The sequence below is a fragment of the Psilocybe cubensis genome, chromosome 8 (assembly GCF_017499595.1).
Source record: "Psilocybe cubensis strain MGC-MH-2018 chromosome 8, whole genome shotgun sequence".
NCBI lineage: Eukaryota > Fungi > Basidiomycota > Agaricomycetes > Agaricales > Agrocybaceae > Psilocybe > Psilocybe cubensis.
In genome coordinates, this window is record NC_063006.1 from 2,936,191 (window position 1) to 2,953,912 (window position 17,722).

Genomic DNA, 17,722 nt, shown 5'->3' on the forward strand with positions numbered 1-17,722 from the left:
AGACAAGAGACAAAGACTCGACTGAGAGGAGAGAGACAGTATCGTCAAAGAATAATGAAAACAAACACGACAGTATAACACAGCAGGAAAGAGAAAATCGGAGAGTGAGGTCATGATTACGGATTGTGAATTGCAGGGTTGCAGAGTGTAGATTGCAGATTACGGTATGTGGGATTGTGGTATACCAAACAAAAAAAGAGAAAAAATCATAAAGCCAGGCAGAACAAAAACCGAGAAACGGAAACATCATGCATCGTGAACAGAACCAGACTCACAAGGAAAATAGAATCAAAAGTCAGAAATTAGAAATCGGAGAGAGACAGACGGATTGTGAGAGAAACAGAGAAACAGAGAAACAGAGACGAAGGGAAAGGTACCACATTCGAAAGAAAATTTGAAAATTTGAATAACGCATTGCAAAACGACGAAAAAAAAATCCAAAAATTCAAACAACAACACTCAAACTTGAACTCGAACTCGAATACATCAAAAGAAGATCGATCAGCTAATTAGAACCGAAACAAATGCAACGACAAAGTGTAACAGAATCAGAAGTAGGAACAGGATGGGAAGAGAAGAAAGAAATCTACACCACACATAATCCAGAATCAAACAAAAGGAGGAAAACAACTTGTGAACGACAAACGACAACCGACAAACGGAAGAAATCAACGAACGAAAAAAGCACAACACACCCAAACCCTTTCTCCCTCCCTCCCTCAAAGTGACCCAACGCCCAACGCCCAACGCCCAACCCCCACACATCCCACCCTCACAAATCCGCACCAACAGCATCCACAACATACAGCACCTGCTGCGGCCTCACAAACAACCCCCTCGACTCCGCCCCCGACCCCGACATCTCCGAAACAGCCGGACTCACACTCCGCACCCTCTTCATCCTCTCCGAGGCAATACTCAGCTGATCGCCTTCCCTCTTCAGTAATCCCTGCATCTTCGGATCGCGGTCCCCTCTCAGCGCACCGGTGCCGGTGCTGGCTGTGCCCCAGGCAGTCATGGCAGAGCCGCTGGACGCATCTAGTCGCCTACGACGCGCAGCACGATCGTCTGTGCCGCCGCCGCTGTACCAAGTGGGATTCCCAGAGTCGAATTCGGAGCCAGAGAGCATACCCCCAATCTCGAAATATCGGATTCCGCCCCACGACCCGTCGTTCCACTGTCTATCATCCACAACACCCGTTTTATCCAGTACACCGCTCCCCTGCCCATGTCCGTGTCCGTGTCCGTGTCCGTGTCCGCTGTGGGTGCTAAACCCACTCCCCGGAATCCCAAACCCAGAGCCATCCCCCCACCCATCCCCACTCCCACCCACACCTCCCGCAGGCACCGGCACCTCCACACCAACCCACTCCCCCTTCTCCCCCACCACCTCGCCAATATACCTCGCATACGCTTTAAACCTTTTCCGCTTCGACGAGATGATGCACGGGATGCCGATCTCGAGTGTTGCGCCTGTGGGCACGTCGGATGCTAGGAGGGCGTCGATGGATGAGAGCGGTTTGTTGAGGGAGGCGGTGGTGTTGGTGGTATTGGTGAGCGTTGATGATTTTTTGGTTGGGTGTAGCGGTGATGGTGAGTGTGGTTGTGGTTGTGGTTGTGGTTGTGAGTGTGCGTGTGCGTGTGCGTGTGGGGAAGGGGAGGGAGAAGAAGAGGATGGTGGATGTGAAAGGGACGATGTAGACGGTGGATGCGTGAGTGAAGAAGAAACTGGCATCGAAGACGGTAACAAAGGCGACGCCTTGGGTCTTGGCGAGTCGACAGAGAGAGGGAGCGGCGGGAGCGGTGGTGAAGTCGGCAACCCCTTCGCCTGCAGCTGCATCTCCTTCGAGCGTGGCCTACCTTCATCCACATCCACATCCTTCTCCTTCTCCCTATCCTTCTCAGACGAAGGAGCACCCGAAACGACCGACGAAAGTCCAGACGACTTGACCGTGCGGATCGTATCGCTCGATCCCTTCCTACGAAGCGTCGCAACACTCGAGCTCGACGCCGAGCTGCTCGTCTTTTTATGCTCGTTACCCGACCCTGTCCCTGTCCCTGTCCCACCGCTGCTACTACTACTAACACTCCCATCGTCCGAATGAACTTTAGCTCTCGGTTTGATCGTAATTGTGCTGGATGTATTTTCAGGGAGCGACGAGAGTGGTGCGTCCTCGGTGGTGGTGGTAGTTGTTGTAGGTTGCGGGATAACAGACTCTACATCCCCATTCTCACTCTCACCTGCACCTTTCTCTTTCTCCTTCTCCTTCTCTTTATCAGGCAACGCAGGCGGCACAGACGGAGCAGGCGACGAAGGAACATTGTCCTTCACCATATCCTTCTCCTTCTCCCTATTTTCCAATTCCAATTCCTTGTCCTTATCCTTCACCTTCACCTTCCCACCAACCCCAGGCCTCCGCATACTCTCCCCAGACTTCTGATGCGCCAACCTCCGCGCCGCAGCCGTAGCACCCACACCCGCCGCACCCACACTCAACTTCTTCACCATAACCTTCTCCTTTTCCTTGTCTTTAGCATCCACAGACCCAGACCCAGGTCCCGAAGACGCCGTCTGAATCTGCGCCCCAGCACTTTTCGCCCTCCCAACTCCAACAGCAACAGCAACAGCAGGACTCAACCTGCTCGGATCCAACACACCCTGCGCCTGCGCCTGGCGCTTCGTCGGCGTACCACCCGCCCCCGCCCCCGCAGCCGCACCGCTACGCGTTCTCCTAGTCGCACCAGGGGCGCCAGCACCAGCACGCACACTACTCGCATTACTCGCCACAGAACTCACACTCGCACCCGACACCCGCCGCGCCCGCATCTGCACCGGCGATCCCGTCGCAGACCTCCCTCCTCCTCCTCCAGCCGTACGCACGCTAGCCGTACTCGTCGCCGACGTCCGGCGCGTGCGCACCGCCAACCCAGCAGTACTACCTGACCCCGACCCAGAAGCAGGCGCGGTGCGATACGTGCTCGCGCTCCCCGTGTCCGTTTCCGTAGCAGTCGCCGTAGACGCCGTCGACACAGGTCTATTCGCACCTTTCCCCTTTCCCGCCCCCGCATTCCCATTCCCACCTGACACAGAGCGCGTAGACACCCTCGACACAGGCCTCGACGTCGGTTTCCCTGCACCACCGAACGTAGCAGTAGTAGGCGACGCACGCGTCGTCGACACCCGCGGTGTGCGCGGTGATGTGACACTATACGAGCTGCCCCTTGAACTGGGCCTCGACGCGGACGCGGCGCTCGTGTACTGCGATGTCCTAACAGACGACGTCGAGCCCGATACGACCGTCTTGCGCACTGATCCTGATACCGACCGCTGAGCAGAAGATTGAACAGACGGAGCAAGCGAGCGCGGTTTGGATATCACCGTTTTCACCCCAGCCGCAGAGCGCGTGGCAGCAGAAGACGCGGGAGCCTGCGCGCGCGCTGTGGGTGCGGTGCTTGCGCGCGGGGTGTGGTATACGGAGGGGACGTCGCTGGCGCTGGCGCTCGCTAGACTCTGCGTGTCGTCTTGCTCCTGCTCCTGTTCGTGTTCGTGTTCCTGCTCCTGGCCTTCCTCGTTCTCCTGCTCCATCTCCGTACCCGTTCTAAAGCTGACCGTATCATCTTCATCCTCATCCTCCTCGCCCTCACCACCATCTTCCTCCTCCTGATCCAACACACTCTCCCTCTCCCTATCATCCTCACCCTCCAACACACTCTGCTCATCACCTTCACCTTCACCACCATCACCGTCGTTTTCAGCGTACTCATCCGTGAGATATATATCGCTATCCGCACCTACACCATCAGGTTCCACAATCGACGGTGTAAGCTTCGAATCCGGCCTCTCCCTCTCCCTCTCCCTCTCCTTGTCTTTCTCCGGCGTCCGGCGCACACCAACACCAGCACCAGCATGTGCAGCACGCACCTCAGACGCAATCCTTTTCGCCGGGGACATTTTCTCCCCATTACCAGTCCCAGCCCCAGCCCCAGCCCTCTTCGCACGGGTAACAGTCCCAGAACCGCCTCCCTGCCTCGGCGCCGAAATCGTACTGGCACTCGCAAAGCTCGCAACAGAATGCGTGCTAGCAGCACTACTCCGCACACTCGCGTTGCTCCTCGAAGGCGAGAGCATCGATCCCCTCTCCTCCTCCCTCTCCCTGTCCCTCTCGCGCCCGGAACGCACAGACGACGCCACACTCCCTCGACTACTGCTCCCTACTCCCCCGCCCGCACCGGCTCTAGACCCGGACCCAGATACACTCCCCGCAACACTCCGACTGAGCACGCTGACGCGCATACTGCTCGCCGCGTCGCTCTCCGCGTCCACCTTGGACGTGTGCGGGTGGTTCGATATCGGGCGGAGGTGGTGGTGCCCGTGGTGCCCGTGGCGCTGTCCCGCTTTCGCATGTGCACCGGCGCGTTTGAGGTTCGATGGCGAGCCTGTCATCGACCCGGAGAGTGAGGGCGAAGAGGGGGAGGGCGAGAGACCCTTGTTGGATGTGTACGATGGCGGTGAGAGAAGGTCGTCGATGGGTACTTCGATGTCTAGTTACACAGATTATGTTGTGAATTGAATAGATGAAATGAAAGGAGATAGAGAGAAAACTCACGATCGCTGATCTCCTTCAACGCCCATCCTTCAAGCACATCAAACCCTTTCTCCATGCGCACTTCAAGCCAGTGCTTTCCTATCCATCGCAGCAACTCGACGCGCGTCTGCTCGACCTGCACATGTACGTGGGACGTCACGGGCAGCATGGGCGCCGTCACATCCGTCGGATGCGGGCGCAGAAGGATGGACGAGACGAGCGTCTTTCCAGCGCGAAAAAAAAATCAATAAACCTACCTATTACATGATACAGCAAACAACGCACCTGATACAGCGCTGCAGCATACGGCTCCTTCACACCTCTCAAAACAGCCGCCATCGCCCACTCAACACGCTCGCCATCCTCAAAGCGCACTCCCCCGCTCTGCATAATCTCCATCCACTCCTCCGCCTCAAAACACCGCTCGCTCTCCCTCGCCAGCACCTCATCCACGCCCTTACGTCCCGCAAGCAGCATCTCCCTCACCACATCCGCCCAGGGCTCAATCACACTCCCAATCTTCCTCAGCGCATGCTCAGCCGCAAAGAGCAGCGGGAACGCGTTCTCCGGCGTCGTCCGCTTCGCCAGGCCGCGCAAGAGCGACTCGCGCAGTTTCGGCGGCATCATGTTCCCGAACTCTGCCGTGCACCACCCTTCGCCGAACATACCCACCAACGCCCGCCGCGCGCCCCTCTCCAGACACGTGTTCCGCACATCCTCGCGTACAGCGAATTCGAGCACGCGCGGCGCTCTCCTAGCGCACTGCCTGCACCGACACCCGCCCGTCCCCCATCTTCCCTGCGTAAGCGCCTCGTACGCCGCAAACGGTATAAACGCGTGGAACAGCCCATGACACATCTCTTGTACAATGCGCGCCTGCACCTCATCATGCAGCGTCGGGAGCGAGAGGTACATCGCCGATTGCAGGAGGGAGAGCGCGGTAGCGAGGTCGTACGACCGATGCGAGAAGATGAGTGTGCCGGTGTATATAAACCCCAGTGTAAAGTGCAACGACGCAGGCGTGAACGGCGGCGACGGCAGCGTGAGCGTTGGAGGTTCGCCACCCCCACTAGCAACCGCTTTCGCAAGCGGCCAGCCAATGAGCGCGGTGTGGAAGTACGGCGAGCGCGAGACGAGGATGAAGCGGTGCGACGAGAAGATCGCGGTGGTGTTTTCGCCCTGCGCGCTGTGCGAGCCGCCAAAGTTGCCCGTGAGCGCGATCCGCACATCGGAGTACAATCGCGAGCGCCACATGAACACGAGGTCCTTGCGGAGCTTGTCGATGCGCAGGGATTCGGGATCGTCGGGGCTCAGCCCGTCCGCGGAGAGCGTGCCGGGTGCTGGACGCGGCGTCTCGCGCGAGTCGGCGGTGTCGAAGAGAAACTCGAATGCCTCACCGAAGCCTTTGCCTGTGTACAGGTACTCCAGCTCATCTGAGAAGAGCGACGGGTTAATGTTGGTCGTCAGGCGCAGCAGTGTCGTGTTGCTGCCGGGTGTCTGCGTCGTGGTATAGCTGCTGTGGTTATTATGGTGTGCAAGGGACGTGGAAGCAGAAGGTGATGGCGAACGCCGTTCGAGCGCGAGGTTGATGGATGACTCGAGGCCTAGAGAAAGCGCCGAGTCGCCGATGGGGTATGACGGCGACGATGAGTACGGCGCAGGCGATAGCGCGCCGCCGTTCGGGCGAAACGTGAAATATCGATTCTGGAAGCTAGGCGGTGCACGCGCATATACAATCGCTGCACCATCACAACATCCCAACACAACACACAAAAAAAAAGCACGACGGCATTATACACTCAAAACCCGCATATATACGGGATAAATACACACCTTTGTGACCCCATACCTCCTCTAGCATTCTGCTATCCTCCTCCTCGCTCCCTACGAGCTCCCAGACGACGTCAGGGAAGCGGTCCTTGGCGTGGTGGAACAGCGATTCGAGATCGCGCTGCCACGCGAGTGTCGAGTTCTTCGTGGCCTCCTGTAGGCCTGGCGGTGGCGGCTGTTGCTCCTGCTGCTGCTGAGAGACAGAAGCCAGTGTGGCTGTCGATGCGACTGCGAATGGGGCCATGGCCGGGGGTCGGTGTGTATCGTCGCGGCCACCTTCTTTGTCGCTGTCGTCTTTATCGTCTTCGTTGTAGATTTTCCTTAGTTTGTATGTGTTGCTTTTTCGCTTTGCTCTGCGTTGGTTTTTGGGTACTCAGGGGCCAAGCGAGGCGGAGCGGGTGGTGGTCGATAGCAAGGAGCAAAGGTTGCCAACGATGACCGGAAGGACTAGTGACAAACACGAGGCTTGTTGATTGTTTCTGTGGTTAGGGTTTGTTTAGGTAATCAGGATCAACGAGACTCCTGTTCCGCGTTTGCTTCCTTTTTCTCATGACATTCACAAAGGATGAACTCTAGACTCGACTGCGTATATGATTTTTACTGTCATCTCTGTTGCCACGGAGTGAATGTTATGTACGTAGTTCCCAACCGCACACACGGCTTAATTCAGGCTTAATTGAAGGGGTGTTTATCACACTTCTATTTTGAACATTTATCCGTGCATTTAAGTAGGATTGATAATTCAAGGGTTATACACATGCATGTCATCCACGACGAGAAAATAGAACTCGGTACCACACTCTATTCGCATTTCGACATTTGGTGCATCAGGGCTTGGTTGCTCTTACCTTCTTTCACTGTTTTGTCGTCTCGATCCATTCAAAGCTCGACGCAAAAGAAAGTAATGGATGGACAAGCGTATATTAGCGCTTTTGTCCCATATCGCACGTCAGTTATCACACTCCTAGACTTCATAATACCCAATGAGTCCACTTACACGTACGGTTTGGTCCTTTGTACGCACAGGCAGCCAGTTGTGTTCTTCCTTTCGCGGCGCTTGATGCTCTCGTTGCCCAATCTCTCTACTAGTAACGACACATTCACCTCGGCAGCAGATCGTGCATATGCATCACATCTCTAACCACTTTGATGATAAGGTTCTTGTGCAAATTACTCGAAGTATTCTTTTGATACCGCATGCCTCGTACGCAACATTTAAAAATTGAGATTTAGTGCTATCTCTCGGGGAAAAATACAATATACAAATGTACAAGTGAATTGTGAATACATTTGTTTTTCTCTTCTAGCAATTTCTGGTTACATGTTCGATCTGGGACTGTTGAAGTTCCATGGTCCACTGTGTGTTAGGCATCTGTATTTGTCTATGACTCTTGTCTTCTGAGGAGTGTATAGATCATTATTGGGCTTTGAAAGAACTTCACTGCCGTATTTATTATTTAGGTTAGATTTAGAAAGGCCCGAAGGCGGGTACGCGTTTCTCATGCGGAAGATACGCCGTCTAACTTTCCCAAGATCATGGATATTTGAATGATCTCCTTCTCGCTTTGCTAAAGTAATAAATGGGACTACATTTAAAATTGTCAAATGCCCTTATGAGCTGAAAACAAGTATTAGGTTGTACGGCCATACGGTTCTTAAGTGAAATTTAAATTTTGAAAATATTGTCACCACACATGACACTTGCCATATAGTGTATACTCATATTGACTTTTAATGCGACATACTGGGTGAGTTCTTAACACTACTTTTGTCACAAGTGCCTTTAACAATCGACTCCTAGAATCAGACAGGTTTGCGTTCTGGGACTGCCTCAAGAAACAGACTTCATCAGCATAACTCAGCAAGGTAGTCAGTGTGTTAATATTATATGCTTAGGCAATCATCGTTGTCACCTTGACGTTAAATGTCCTTCACACAGCCCAATCATGATATTTTATCAGTTAGATCCGATGACCATTATGATTATAGCAGCATATACAAAAGGGTCTAACGGCATGATGGTTGTCTGTAGGAATGTATTTATATAATAAAAGCAGAACAATAAATAGGCCTGCAAACCGTGAAGACTGATTAGCTTCCCCGTCTTTAGCTGTATAACCCAAAACACGGAAATATGCAAGACACCTCAGCTTCACATATCGAAAATCAAGCTCAAAATGAATACCAGCCTGAACACACACTTTCACGGAAGTCAATAGAAAACAAGCGGAACATTTTCTTTTGGTCTTCAACTACACAGCATCTCATTGGCGGTGGGTGAACGCCGTCCACAGTCATTAGCATCTCTCATACATTTGATAATAGGGTTGAATCATGACGTTACGCCCATTAACAGCAGAATTGTGCATTCATGGGCTTCCCTTCTTGATTACAAAGGATCCCGCACGGCACGATTTGAGATATATCCAGTGACGGTAAAAAAGTTTAGTGCGGGAATCTTTAATACTCTGCGAACCCGTAGTGGAGCAAACATCCCGGAATTCTCGACAGAGATTCTTCCTCCTGGTGATTATACTTTCCAGGTTTTTTCAGGTTAGTTAAATGTCGTTGTTTGTAAATGGCGGGATTGATATAAACAATATGCAGAAAGAGTCGTTGATCCCATAGAACCCGTTCGAGATATAGATTCCTTTAAAACGCGCAAACTCGATGGGGAAAATGCAGCCGAGGGTGCATTAAATAAGCTCACGTCAGACCAAATACGCACGGTGAGGCATATTTCATTGTCACTTTCAATAAATTGAAGGTGGATAATGGTATTATCTCAATAGTTCGATGTACCCGGTAAAATACAGGAGTTTGTAATGGAGCGGGACCATGGTCGATGTGTGATTACAGGTGCATCACAAGTTGATTCAGTAACTGTTGTGTGGATAATTCCTCCTTCGTTCGTGGATGCGGTACGGCAATATTTACTGACACCTACTGGTCGTTAACAATCACTTTCACACAATGCTGGTTTATAGATTCAATACCTCAAAGAAAATGATGTGATATATGACGAGCCTGAGCAAATCACCAACCAGAGTAATGCAATCACACTTCACGAGGATCTCAAAGATGCATTTTTCAACAACGACTTCAGCGTCGACGTCGACGTTAGTACCAGTTTTATATGGCGTGCATGGGACAATAATAATTAACATTTCTCTACAGGATGACTATCGAGTTATTCTGTTTCGAGATTTTGGACCTGCAGCACAGTCACTCAAGGGAGCAAACATTCAGGCGTATTTCCGCCGTGGAGATCTGAAAGATCAATTTTCTGGGCCCCACGATGTATTCCTCCGTGCTCACTTCGTACACTGCCTTTTCGTCAACTTCCTTGGCGGAGACATTTTTTTCCGGTATCCATGGAATGTTGTTGAAGAAAGAATAGTTGACCTCGGCTTGGATGAGGAAGGACGTCGTATTTCTCGCAGCCACGACTTATGGAAAGACGACTTGAGCCGAATTCTTTATGAGAGGCTTTATGAAAGGCCGTTTGGGTCACATGAAGATAACAGTGATACAGATCCAGATTCTGACCAGATTAGCGAAACTGACGAAGATGACCAGAGTGATGATAATGAAAAGGAATATGAAGGAGAGGAGAGGGGCCCTAATTCAGAGGACGTCTCTCAAAGTGACGCCGAATAGGCTCCATAGATCGCCACGGGAATTGTCAATTTGTCCTTCATCCTACAGATTATAAATACTTACCAAAAATTACTATCTTTCTATTATCCCCTTATTTTTCTACTTGAATGCTCATTAGTTCATTAGTTCATATAGGCTCATGCCCAGCCATGGCTGACTTAGCTATTTCGAGCTCCGCTCGGTTGACATTGATTTTTGAAGACCTCGGAATGTCTGGCTAGAACGATTAATTTGCTATGCCAGTACCTGGTATGCTCTAGTATAATCTTGCCGCATCACAAATGCCAGTAGGTCTTCCTGCTAAGTTCGTAGGCTCGGATAGCAAGGAGCGAAGGGGTTGCCAACGATGACCGGAAAGGCTAGTGACATACACGAGCAATACACGAGGCTTGTTGATTGTTTCTCGGGTTAGGGTTTGTTTAGCTAATCAGGAGGCTCTTGTTCCGCGTTTGCTTCCTTTTTCTCACGGTTTGCCATATCATCATCCTCTATACTCGACAGCGTTCGTCGACTACTGGTCCCGTTACACAATTGTTATAGTCGCCATTCGAGAAATGTCGCAGAAAGAGATATCGCAAAAGAAAGCATACTCACCTGCTCATCTGCTGTCAAAAAGATCGAAAGCATATAATCGCAACACATTTTTCTGGACTTTGCAAAATCCTCGAATCATCGGCGGTCAGTTTAATGCATCAATGCCCTATTGTGTTACTTCACAGATAATTTTAGGATTAAATAACAACATAACGCCTGTGACTAGCAAAACATTGCATAATTGGGCAAACCTTCTTCATGATGAGGGAGAATGTCCCGAATTTGAGTTCTATCCAGTCGACGTCAAGCCATACAGGATCTTTAACCATACCCTGGCTCGAAGTGGTCCCAACATTCCAGCAATGTCAACCGATCTGCTACCTCCTGGAGACTACTGCTATGATCTTCTCTCCGGCAAGTGTCGACGGCGTTACTTGACATTGTATATTTCAATAATGAATTTTACCGTTAAGATGGCCTGTTCAACCCTTTCAAGAGCAAGGTTTCCCTCCAATCCTTCAAATTAGTCAAGCATGAAACTGAAAACGCGGATAAATACGATGATCTACTCTATACACCCCAACCAGAACTGTTGCATCTGGCAAGTTGTATTTTTGGCCGACGCATGACGCTAACCCTTAGTTCTGCTAGTACAACGTGCCCGAAGACATTGCGAAATCTGTTCTTAAACGCGAACAAGGGAGATGTATCATAACTGGATGTGCTGATCCAGACGCGCTGACAGTTGCTTGGCTGATTCCACCCCTCTTCGTGAAACATGTAAGCAATTTGTTTTTCGGAAGCTCTCTTTGCTGAGTCGGATACCGATCGTAAACTAGCTTTATCATGTCAGGGGAAACAGAGAATACACAAGATATTCCGAAATAACCAAGCCGGGCAACGCGATCACATTGCGTAAAGATCTGGAGGATGCATTTTTGGACGGAGCCTTTGGAATTGACGTAGATGTCAGTGACCCTTTTATGTTTCTTATCCAACGACTTTAACTTGTACGCTTCAATTTTTAGGAAGATTACCGGCTTGTGATGTTTCGAGACATTGGCCCGGCAGGGCATACTCTCAAGGGATTAAACGTGAAGGCTTATTTCCGTAGCCCGGACGTCGAGGCACAGCGCACAGGACCAGAGGACATATTCCTCCGTGCCCAACTTGTCAACTGCATTTATGTCAATTTCCACGGGGGTGATATAAATGCCCAATGGACACCCGGAATGATAAGGGAAAAGGAGGACGAACTGGGCTTGAGCCCACGAAGTGATTTTCGTCGTCCAAGAAAAAATAAACGATGGGAAGACGAGCTGGCTCAGATTGTGCATGAGCTTCATTATGGTAGACCTTTTGGGGACCATGACGACAATAGTGACACAGAGTACGATTCGGAGGTCTATAGTGACTCGGAAAGGGGTGGAGGTGGTAGAAATGAGGGTGATAGCTCGAGCAACGAGTCTAATCTGGATAAATAGGAGGAACCGGGGAAGTCATTTGACATAACCTATCGACTTAATCACCAATTTCCTCGAGATTTGCGTCGTTTACCACGCTATATAACATACTTTGCGCGGACATCTCATCCAGTATGTCTTGAAAGTTAATGTACCAAGTAATCCCTGTCAATATCACAGTGCGTCGAGTTGGCAGGCCAAATTTAGTCAACAAATTATCCTAATATTCTAGTCAAACTTGTCACAAAACAAATATAAATGCCCCGGAGGGAGAGAGAAATTACCCAATAGGATGATACTTTGATGTGTATTGTCCGTTGTCGAGGATTTCAAACCCAGGTCTCGCGGATTTAAGAATAGGGGTACCAAGTTCTCTCCACGTCTTTCTCACAGTCTGATATTTCGTGGTCGTCTCGTACCAATGGGCCGGGAAATCCAGGAACCCCATCAACCTCTAGAGTCTAAATTAGCTCCACCATCATCCGGATCATGCTCATAGAATTGTTGGTCAGTAACTAAAATAATTTTCTACGATAAAAATATTGCACCTGTAACAATCTGCCTATACAAAGTCATACCTCCTGAGCTCCCAGAAGCATACTTGTGGTAATAGAAGACAAGGATTGCAATGTGAAAAAGCATTAAAGAAAGCCAGTCGGACTCAGATGGTTCAAGACTTCCCCCTCATGAAAATCTTGCTGGCCCTGTCCACATTCATTGCCTTCCCCTTTGCGGCTTCCGTGACTCTCGCGGATGTTCAGGCTGATATAAATACCATCATAGCGGTGGCTACAACCTACGACCAGGATATTATAGCGCTTTCGGCGGACACTCCTTCAGTTATTACCATTCTGGTCTGGTCATTTTCAAGACGCTTGATTTTATTAATATTTCAACGTACTAAATCATAAACAGGACGTTCACACCGACGCGGAAGTCCTTATCAGTTCACTTAATCAGTTAACCGCAGATTTGAAGGTTAACTCCAGCTGTCTGCCTGCCGACGTCAGCTAACGCATTACGGCAGAGCCTTCCCTTACCCATTGACGACGACGATGTCACTTCACTGCTAAATAATATCACATCATATGTGTCTCCTATAACGGACGCCTTGTCAGAAATTATTCTCAAGAAATCGGCCTTTGCCAGCTCGGATGTCGCAGGTGTTCCTGCAATCATATTGCGTGATCTCATTGGCCTAAACGCCAGCAACTCGAATCTTGAAACGACCATTCTTGCTACATTCCCTGAGGTAAGGAGTTGTTGCATTTTCTTGCAATTCATATGATTGTTGACGGCTCGTAAAAGATGGATTGTCACACTACTGCTGTAGATTCCGCATTTGCGAATGCCATAGCTGCCTATACCAACTAAACACTCCATCTACAACGGATTTACGGGTCAATTGGGATATATGATTATAAAAAGAGGATTCAATCAGGAGTTGTAATTTTTTTACAGCGCGGTTGAGACATTATCTTCTAAAAGTATTCAGGTACCTCGTGGGGTGTTGGGAGAAGAATGATATGTATGTTTTTATAGCGCATCATGAAGTTCCTTGCCAAGTTCACGGTTCAATTGTCTCAAGCAAGGAGAATAAATCAAGTTCCTACATTGTCTTTCTTCCTGAACAGACGGAATTAGTTAATAGAGACGCAATGCTTCTATCAAGTTATAACCTACACCAGTGAGTACCAGCACACACTGACTGTATGATGGACATGATTGAGTTGACACTACGGGTGATAACGACGACCTATTTGATTGGCTCGGACTACCATCAAAATGTTGCCGAATCAGACCGTCGGTCTTTGAAATGAAGCCTCGTTCCGATTTTTGCCGCGTCGTACCCTGTTGGAAGGATCTTAATCAGTCGAGGATGTTATATGGAAACCTCAATGGATGCAGCGGCCTTCAGCGGTGGGGGTGAGTGAGTGTATCTCTTCTTGATCAGCCTGATAGTCAATCACACTCACTTTACCTCTTTTGTGCTCCCTTCGAATCTATCTCCCCGCCACGACGACATGTGTCATGTTAGAAATGGAAGAGAAGTTGTACAGGCTTTTTCATGGACCCGTGGTGCGCCAATCCATCATCATGCGTCTTGTATACAGTTACGAATCTATATGTGCAATCGGGCGTGATTCTCCGAAAAAAACAACGAGGCAGGCGATCCAGATGACCTCCGAGTGTGTATTTGTTGTGAATGCATAGAAGATTCCTTGCAGTATTAACAGGAACTCGGCCAGTCCACTCGTTTCATCCCTTCCACAGTGAGTGATCCTTTGCTGTTCAATCCATGCTAACTCGTTCTTTGGTTCCCATCCTGCAGGCCTGTCAGTGCATCCTATCTACCTCGTCCGTCTATCTTGTCCAGTGAATATCACAGGGAGGTAGCTGGGCGAGTACATAAATTTTCTCATCTACTTCATGGTATGCGACATGTTTACATTTCTTTTTCACGTGTCTTTCACCCTGTATCACCACTGTGTCAAATCGATCAGTTTGCCCTTTTGGATGCAGAGAGGTGGTCGTGCTTACCTTTGCGGCACGAATACATGAACGCGCACGACTGGAAGCTCGGCAGCGAGCAAACGTGAATGATTCACCCAATAAATGGACTTACCTTTTCTTATGAATACATCCAGTCCCCTGCTCATGTGCTGGGGATGTGTTTTACATGTTTCATTGCTAGTGGCATACCTTCGCGTGTCGCGCCGCTTCAAACTAAATGCTTCAGCCCTGTGACTTGTGCTTATCCAATAAATGGAGTTTATCCATCCCGCTTGAGCATTTGTCGTGGTCCCAATTGCAGGTAACATTCGACACTTCAGTGGAAAAATACCCAATTTCTGCACCGGAATGAACATAATGGTACCTGAGGTATAGTTTTGGAGAATGCCCTACCTGCTGTTCGAGCACTGTGATTGTGGTTAGGGTTTGAAATGTGCGGATGTTAGGGCCCTAGGGTCCAGGCCCAGGATATTATGTAATCGATGATATTCCGTTTTTCTCCTTGTCATTTTCTCATGCTCACCACTTGATTCGAGGATGTTGCCGGAATGGGCTTCAAACTTAGGACATGCTCATGCCTCCGGTCTGTGATATATTACCTTGTTCTTCACATTAATCTCCTTATTTCATCTGCAGCTCTCCGCTTCCTGGGTCCTCTGAAATCAAGAAACGAACAAAAAGGCTTAAACCGCGTCTGAATACTGGCACCCCTTAGCTCTTAGGCTTGCTGACAACTCAAACTGATATCCTGCCCTTGTCTGTTGGTGATGATCCCGACGAACTGGCCAGTCTTCCGTAATGAAGGTAGTCGACTCTTCTTTGCTCCCAAATATTGTAATAGTCTGTGCTCTCCCGGCTCATACCCAGATCTTAGAACCCAAAGAACATGCCGTTCTTGTATCCCATTACATGTGCGAAGTGCTCTGCATACCCTTTCCAGTAGAAAACTGACTATCACTCTTTGTGCACAATCTGGGACTTTCCGTGTCGTGTCTGATATTCACCCTGCCGTGAGCTGTCTCTATAATTCAGATCGCTCACATGGGTTTTTTTATCAGACACGTTGCTGACAGCCCGAGATTTCCAGCACGACTTTGAGGGTCACAGATTTACAGTGGAGTTCGGACCGGGAACCTAGCTCTAAACGGTGACATTTCCTTGCACGCGGTCGTATTCCAGGACAGAAATTAAAACTGTGGGAATTTCAAAAATTCCAAAGCAAAAAACGATCGGTAACATCGATGAACGAACCCAACGCCATTGCGCTGCCTCAAATTCAACGGCAATGTCTCTGCCCGACAACACACAAGCGTCAAAATACAAGCCAGTCCATATGTTATCGAAGGTATCACGAGAACGAAATCGTGACACGTTTTTTTGGTCTCCAACTAGACAACTGTTGATTGGAGGAAAGTGCAACCTTATTCAAAGTTCGCTCAACAGATCTCATTCTGTGAACTATTAGGTCTTAATCAGGAGATCACTCCGATTAGCAGCAAGATTCTGCATGACTGGGGTCGTTTCGTTGACGAGGACTGCCTTGACTTTGAAATTTACCCCGTGACGGTTGAGAAGTGTCGTGGGATGTTTGATTACTATCGTACGCGCAGTGGAGATAATATACCAGCGGATTCAACGGACATTATTCCACCTGGAGACTACGATTTTGATATTCCTTCCAGTGAGTTCTCGGGGCATTGAATTTGAGGAATGCATACTAATATTGCGCAATAGGCCCTTTCTCAAATCCTTTCAAAATCGTTTGCGGTATACCATCCTTCAAGGAAAAAAAGTACGACGCTGAACAGCCAAATTCACGCTCGATGTTGAGGGTCAAACCGCAGTATATGCCTCTTGTCAGTCAAGTAAAGTCCCATTGCATCTCAATATAAATGTAACCTGTTGTTTGCTTTTAGTTCGAGCTTAATGATGCTATTATCGAAGCAGTAATGCATCGCGACAACGTCCAATGTATGGTAACTGGAGTTGCCAATGCCGATGTAGTCACTGTTGCATGGCTAGTTCCACCACCCTTTGTCAAAGTGGTATGAATCATATTTTCTCATTGTTTACTCATGCCCATGCTGAAGCCATGTATGGTTTTCACAGATGCAACAACTAGAAGATGAGAGTGAATACAAGGACCCCAATCAGTTATACATTCCAGGAAATGCTATAACATTGCAAAAGGATTTAGCCGATGCGTTTTTTGAGAACGCCATTGGCATTGATGTCAATGTGAGTTCTTTCATGCTTCAATTTTCATCACAATGACGCATTATCTAACCTAATGCAACAGGAAAACTATCGCGTTGTGCTATTCCGTGATATTGGTCCAATAGGCGAACCGTTCAAGGGTGCTACAAATATCCGGCCCTATTTCAAACAGCCCATGAATCGGGACCGGTTCAAAGGATCGGATGATATTTTTCTTCGAGGACATTTCTTACACTGTCTATATGTCAATTTCTACGGAGGAGAAATTACTCGACAATACACACAGGAGGTAGTTGAACGACAAATGAAAATTTTGAGGCTCATTGGAAACAGGCGTCCGCTTCCGCATAACCATCCCTTGTGGAAAAAAGAGCTGAGTCGGGAGATATACGAGTACTATTATAATTCACCTTATAAATCCGACGATGATGCAGTAGACGAGGACCCTTGGGATAGCTCGGATGAATCTATCGATGAAATGGACGACGTTTCCAATATAGATGAATATGGAGATGATGTAAATCGTTAAGGGGCCGCAAAAGGACTTGTATTGTTCTTCTTCTTCGACATTACCTGTCAGCATACAGTCATACAGTCATACAGTAAAACCTTTTTTGTATCAATCTATTGCTATCCCAACCGTTACCTGTCAAGCTGTTTACATAGACGACGTAGGGTACACATTATCACTGATTGTACAGTGCTGCTACAATCAACTTTCGTCGTACAAAAAATATTACGCCCATCCAATTCTTTGTATAAAATGACATCAAATTATTTGTTATACTTCAAGTCCCAGTTGCCTGGGAGAAGTTCAATACAAACTGGCCCGGGCAGGTTATTGGACGCGTGATCAGAACATGGTTAAGAGATGACTGACCCCTGCATATATCCAAATGAATTGTTTTGTAGCCGGTA

General features: G+C 48.9%; 5 protein-coding genes across 5 annotated transcripts; 4 read left to right on the forward strand and 1 right to left on the reverse strand.

The window, feature by feature from the left end:
* Window positions 1–772: 772 nt before the first annotated feature.
* JR316_0009386 (uncharacterized protein) lies at window positions 773–6,660 on the reverse strand (the record flags this gene model as incomplete). The annotated part of the gene is made up of 4 exons (XM_047895089.1): window positions 773–4,542; window positions 4,608–4,809; window positions 4,872–6,325; window positions 6,420–6,660. 4 exons carry the CDS (start codon window positions 6,658–6,660, stop codon window positions 773–775), a joined length of 5,667 nt encoding a protein of 1,888 aa, XP_047746548.1.
* A 1,890-nt stretch (window positions 6,661–8,550) lies between these two features.
* On the forward strand, window positions 8,551–10,076 carry JR316_0009387 (uncharacterized protein; the record flags this gene model as incomplete). Its single annotated transcript, XM_047895090.1, has 6 exons — window positions 8,551–8,689; window positions 8,742–8,969; window positions 9,024–9,145; window positions 9,209–9,337; window positions 9,404–9,535; window positions 9,594–10,076. 6 exons carry the CDS (start codon window positions 8,551–8,553, stop codon window positions 10,074–10,076), a joined length of 1,233 nt encoding a protein of 410 aa, XP_047746549.1.
* Window positions 10,077–11,009: 933 nt separating this feature from the next.
* Window positions 11,010–12,094, forward strand: JR316_0009388 (uncharacterized protein; the record flags this gene model as incomplete). Its single annotated transcript, XM_047895091.1, has 5 exons — window positions 11,010–11,028; window positions 11,084–11,112; window positions 11,262–11,390; window positions 11,450–11,578; window positions 11,639–12,094. The coding sequence occupies 5 exons, from the start codon at window positions 11,010–11,012 to the stop codon at window positions 12,092–12,094; spliced, it is 762 nt and encodes a 253-aa protein (XP_047746550.1).
* Window positions 12,095–12,562: 468 nt separating this feature from the next.
* Window positions 12,563–13,447, forward strand: JR316_0009389 (uncharacterized protein; the record flags this gene model as incomplete). Its single annotated transcript, XM_047895092.1, has 5 exons — window positions 12,563–12,580; window positions 12,646–12,927; window positions 12,989–13,051; window positions 13,101–13,325; window positions 13,382–13,447. 5 exons carry the CDS (start codon window positions 12,563–12,565, stop codon window positions 13,445–13,447), a joined length of 654 nt encoding a protein of 217 aa, XP_047746551.1.
* Window positions 13,448–15,920: 2,473 nt separating this feature from the next.
* Window positions 15,921–17,333, forward strand: JR316_0009390 (uncharacterized protein; the record flags this gene model as incomplete). Its single annotated transcript, XM_047895093.1, has 6 exons — window positions 15,921–15,932; window positions 15,980–16,268; window positions 16,322–16,443; window positions 16,504–16,632; window positions 16,697–16,825; window positions 16,887–17,333. The coding sequence occupies 6 exons, from the start codon at window positions 15,921–15,923 to the stop codon at window positions 17,331–17,333; spliced, it is 1,128 nt and encodes a 375-aa protein (XP_047746552.1).
* Between the last annotated feature and the right edge of the window lie 389 nt (window positions 17,334–17,722).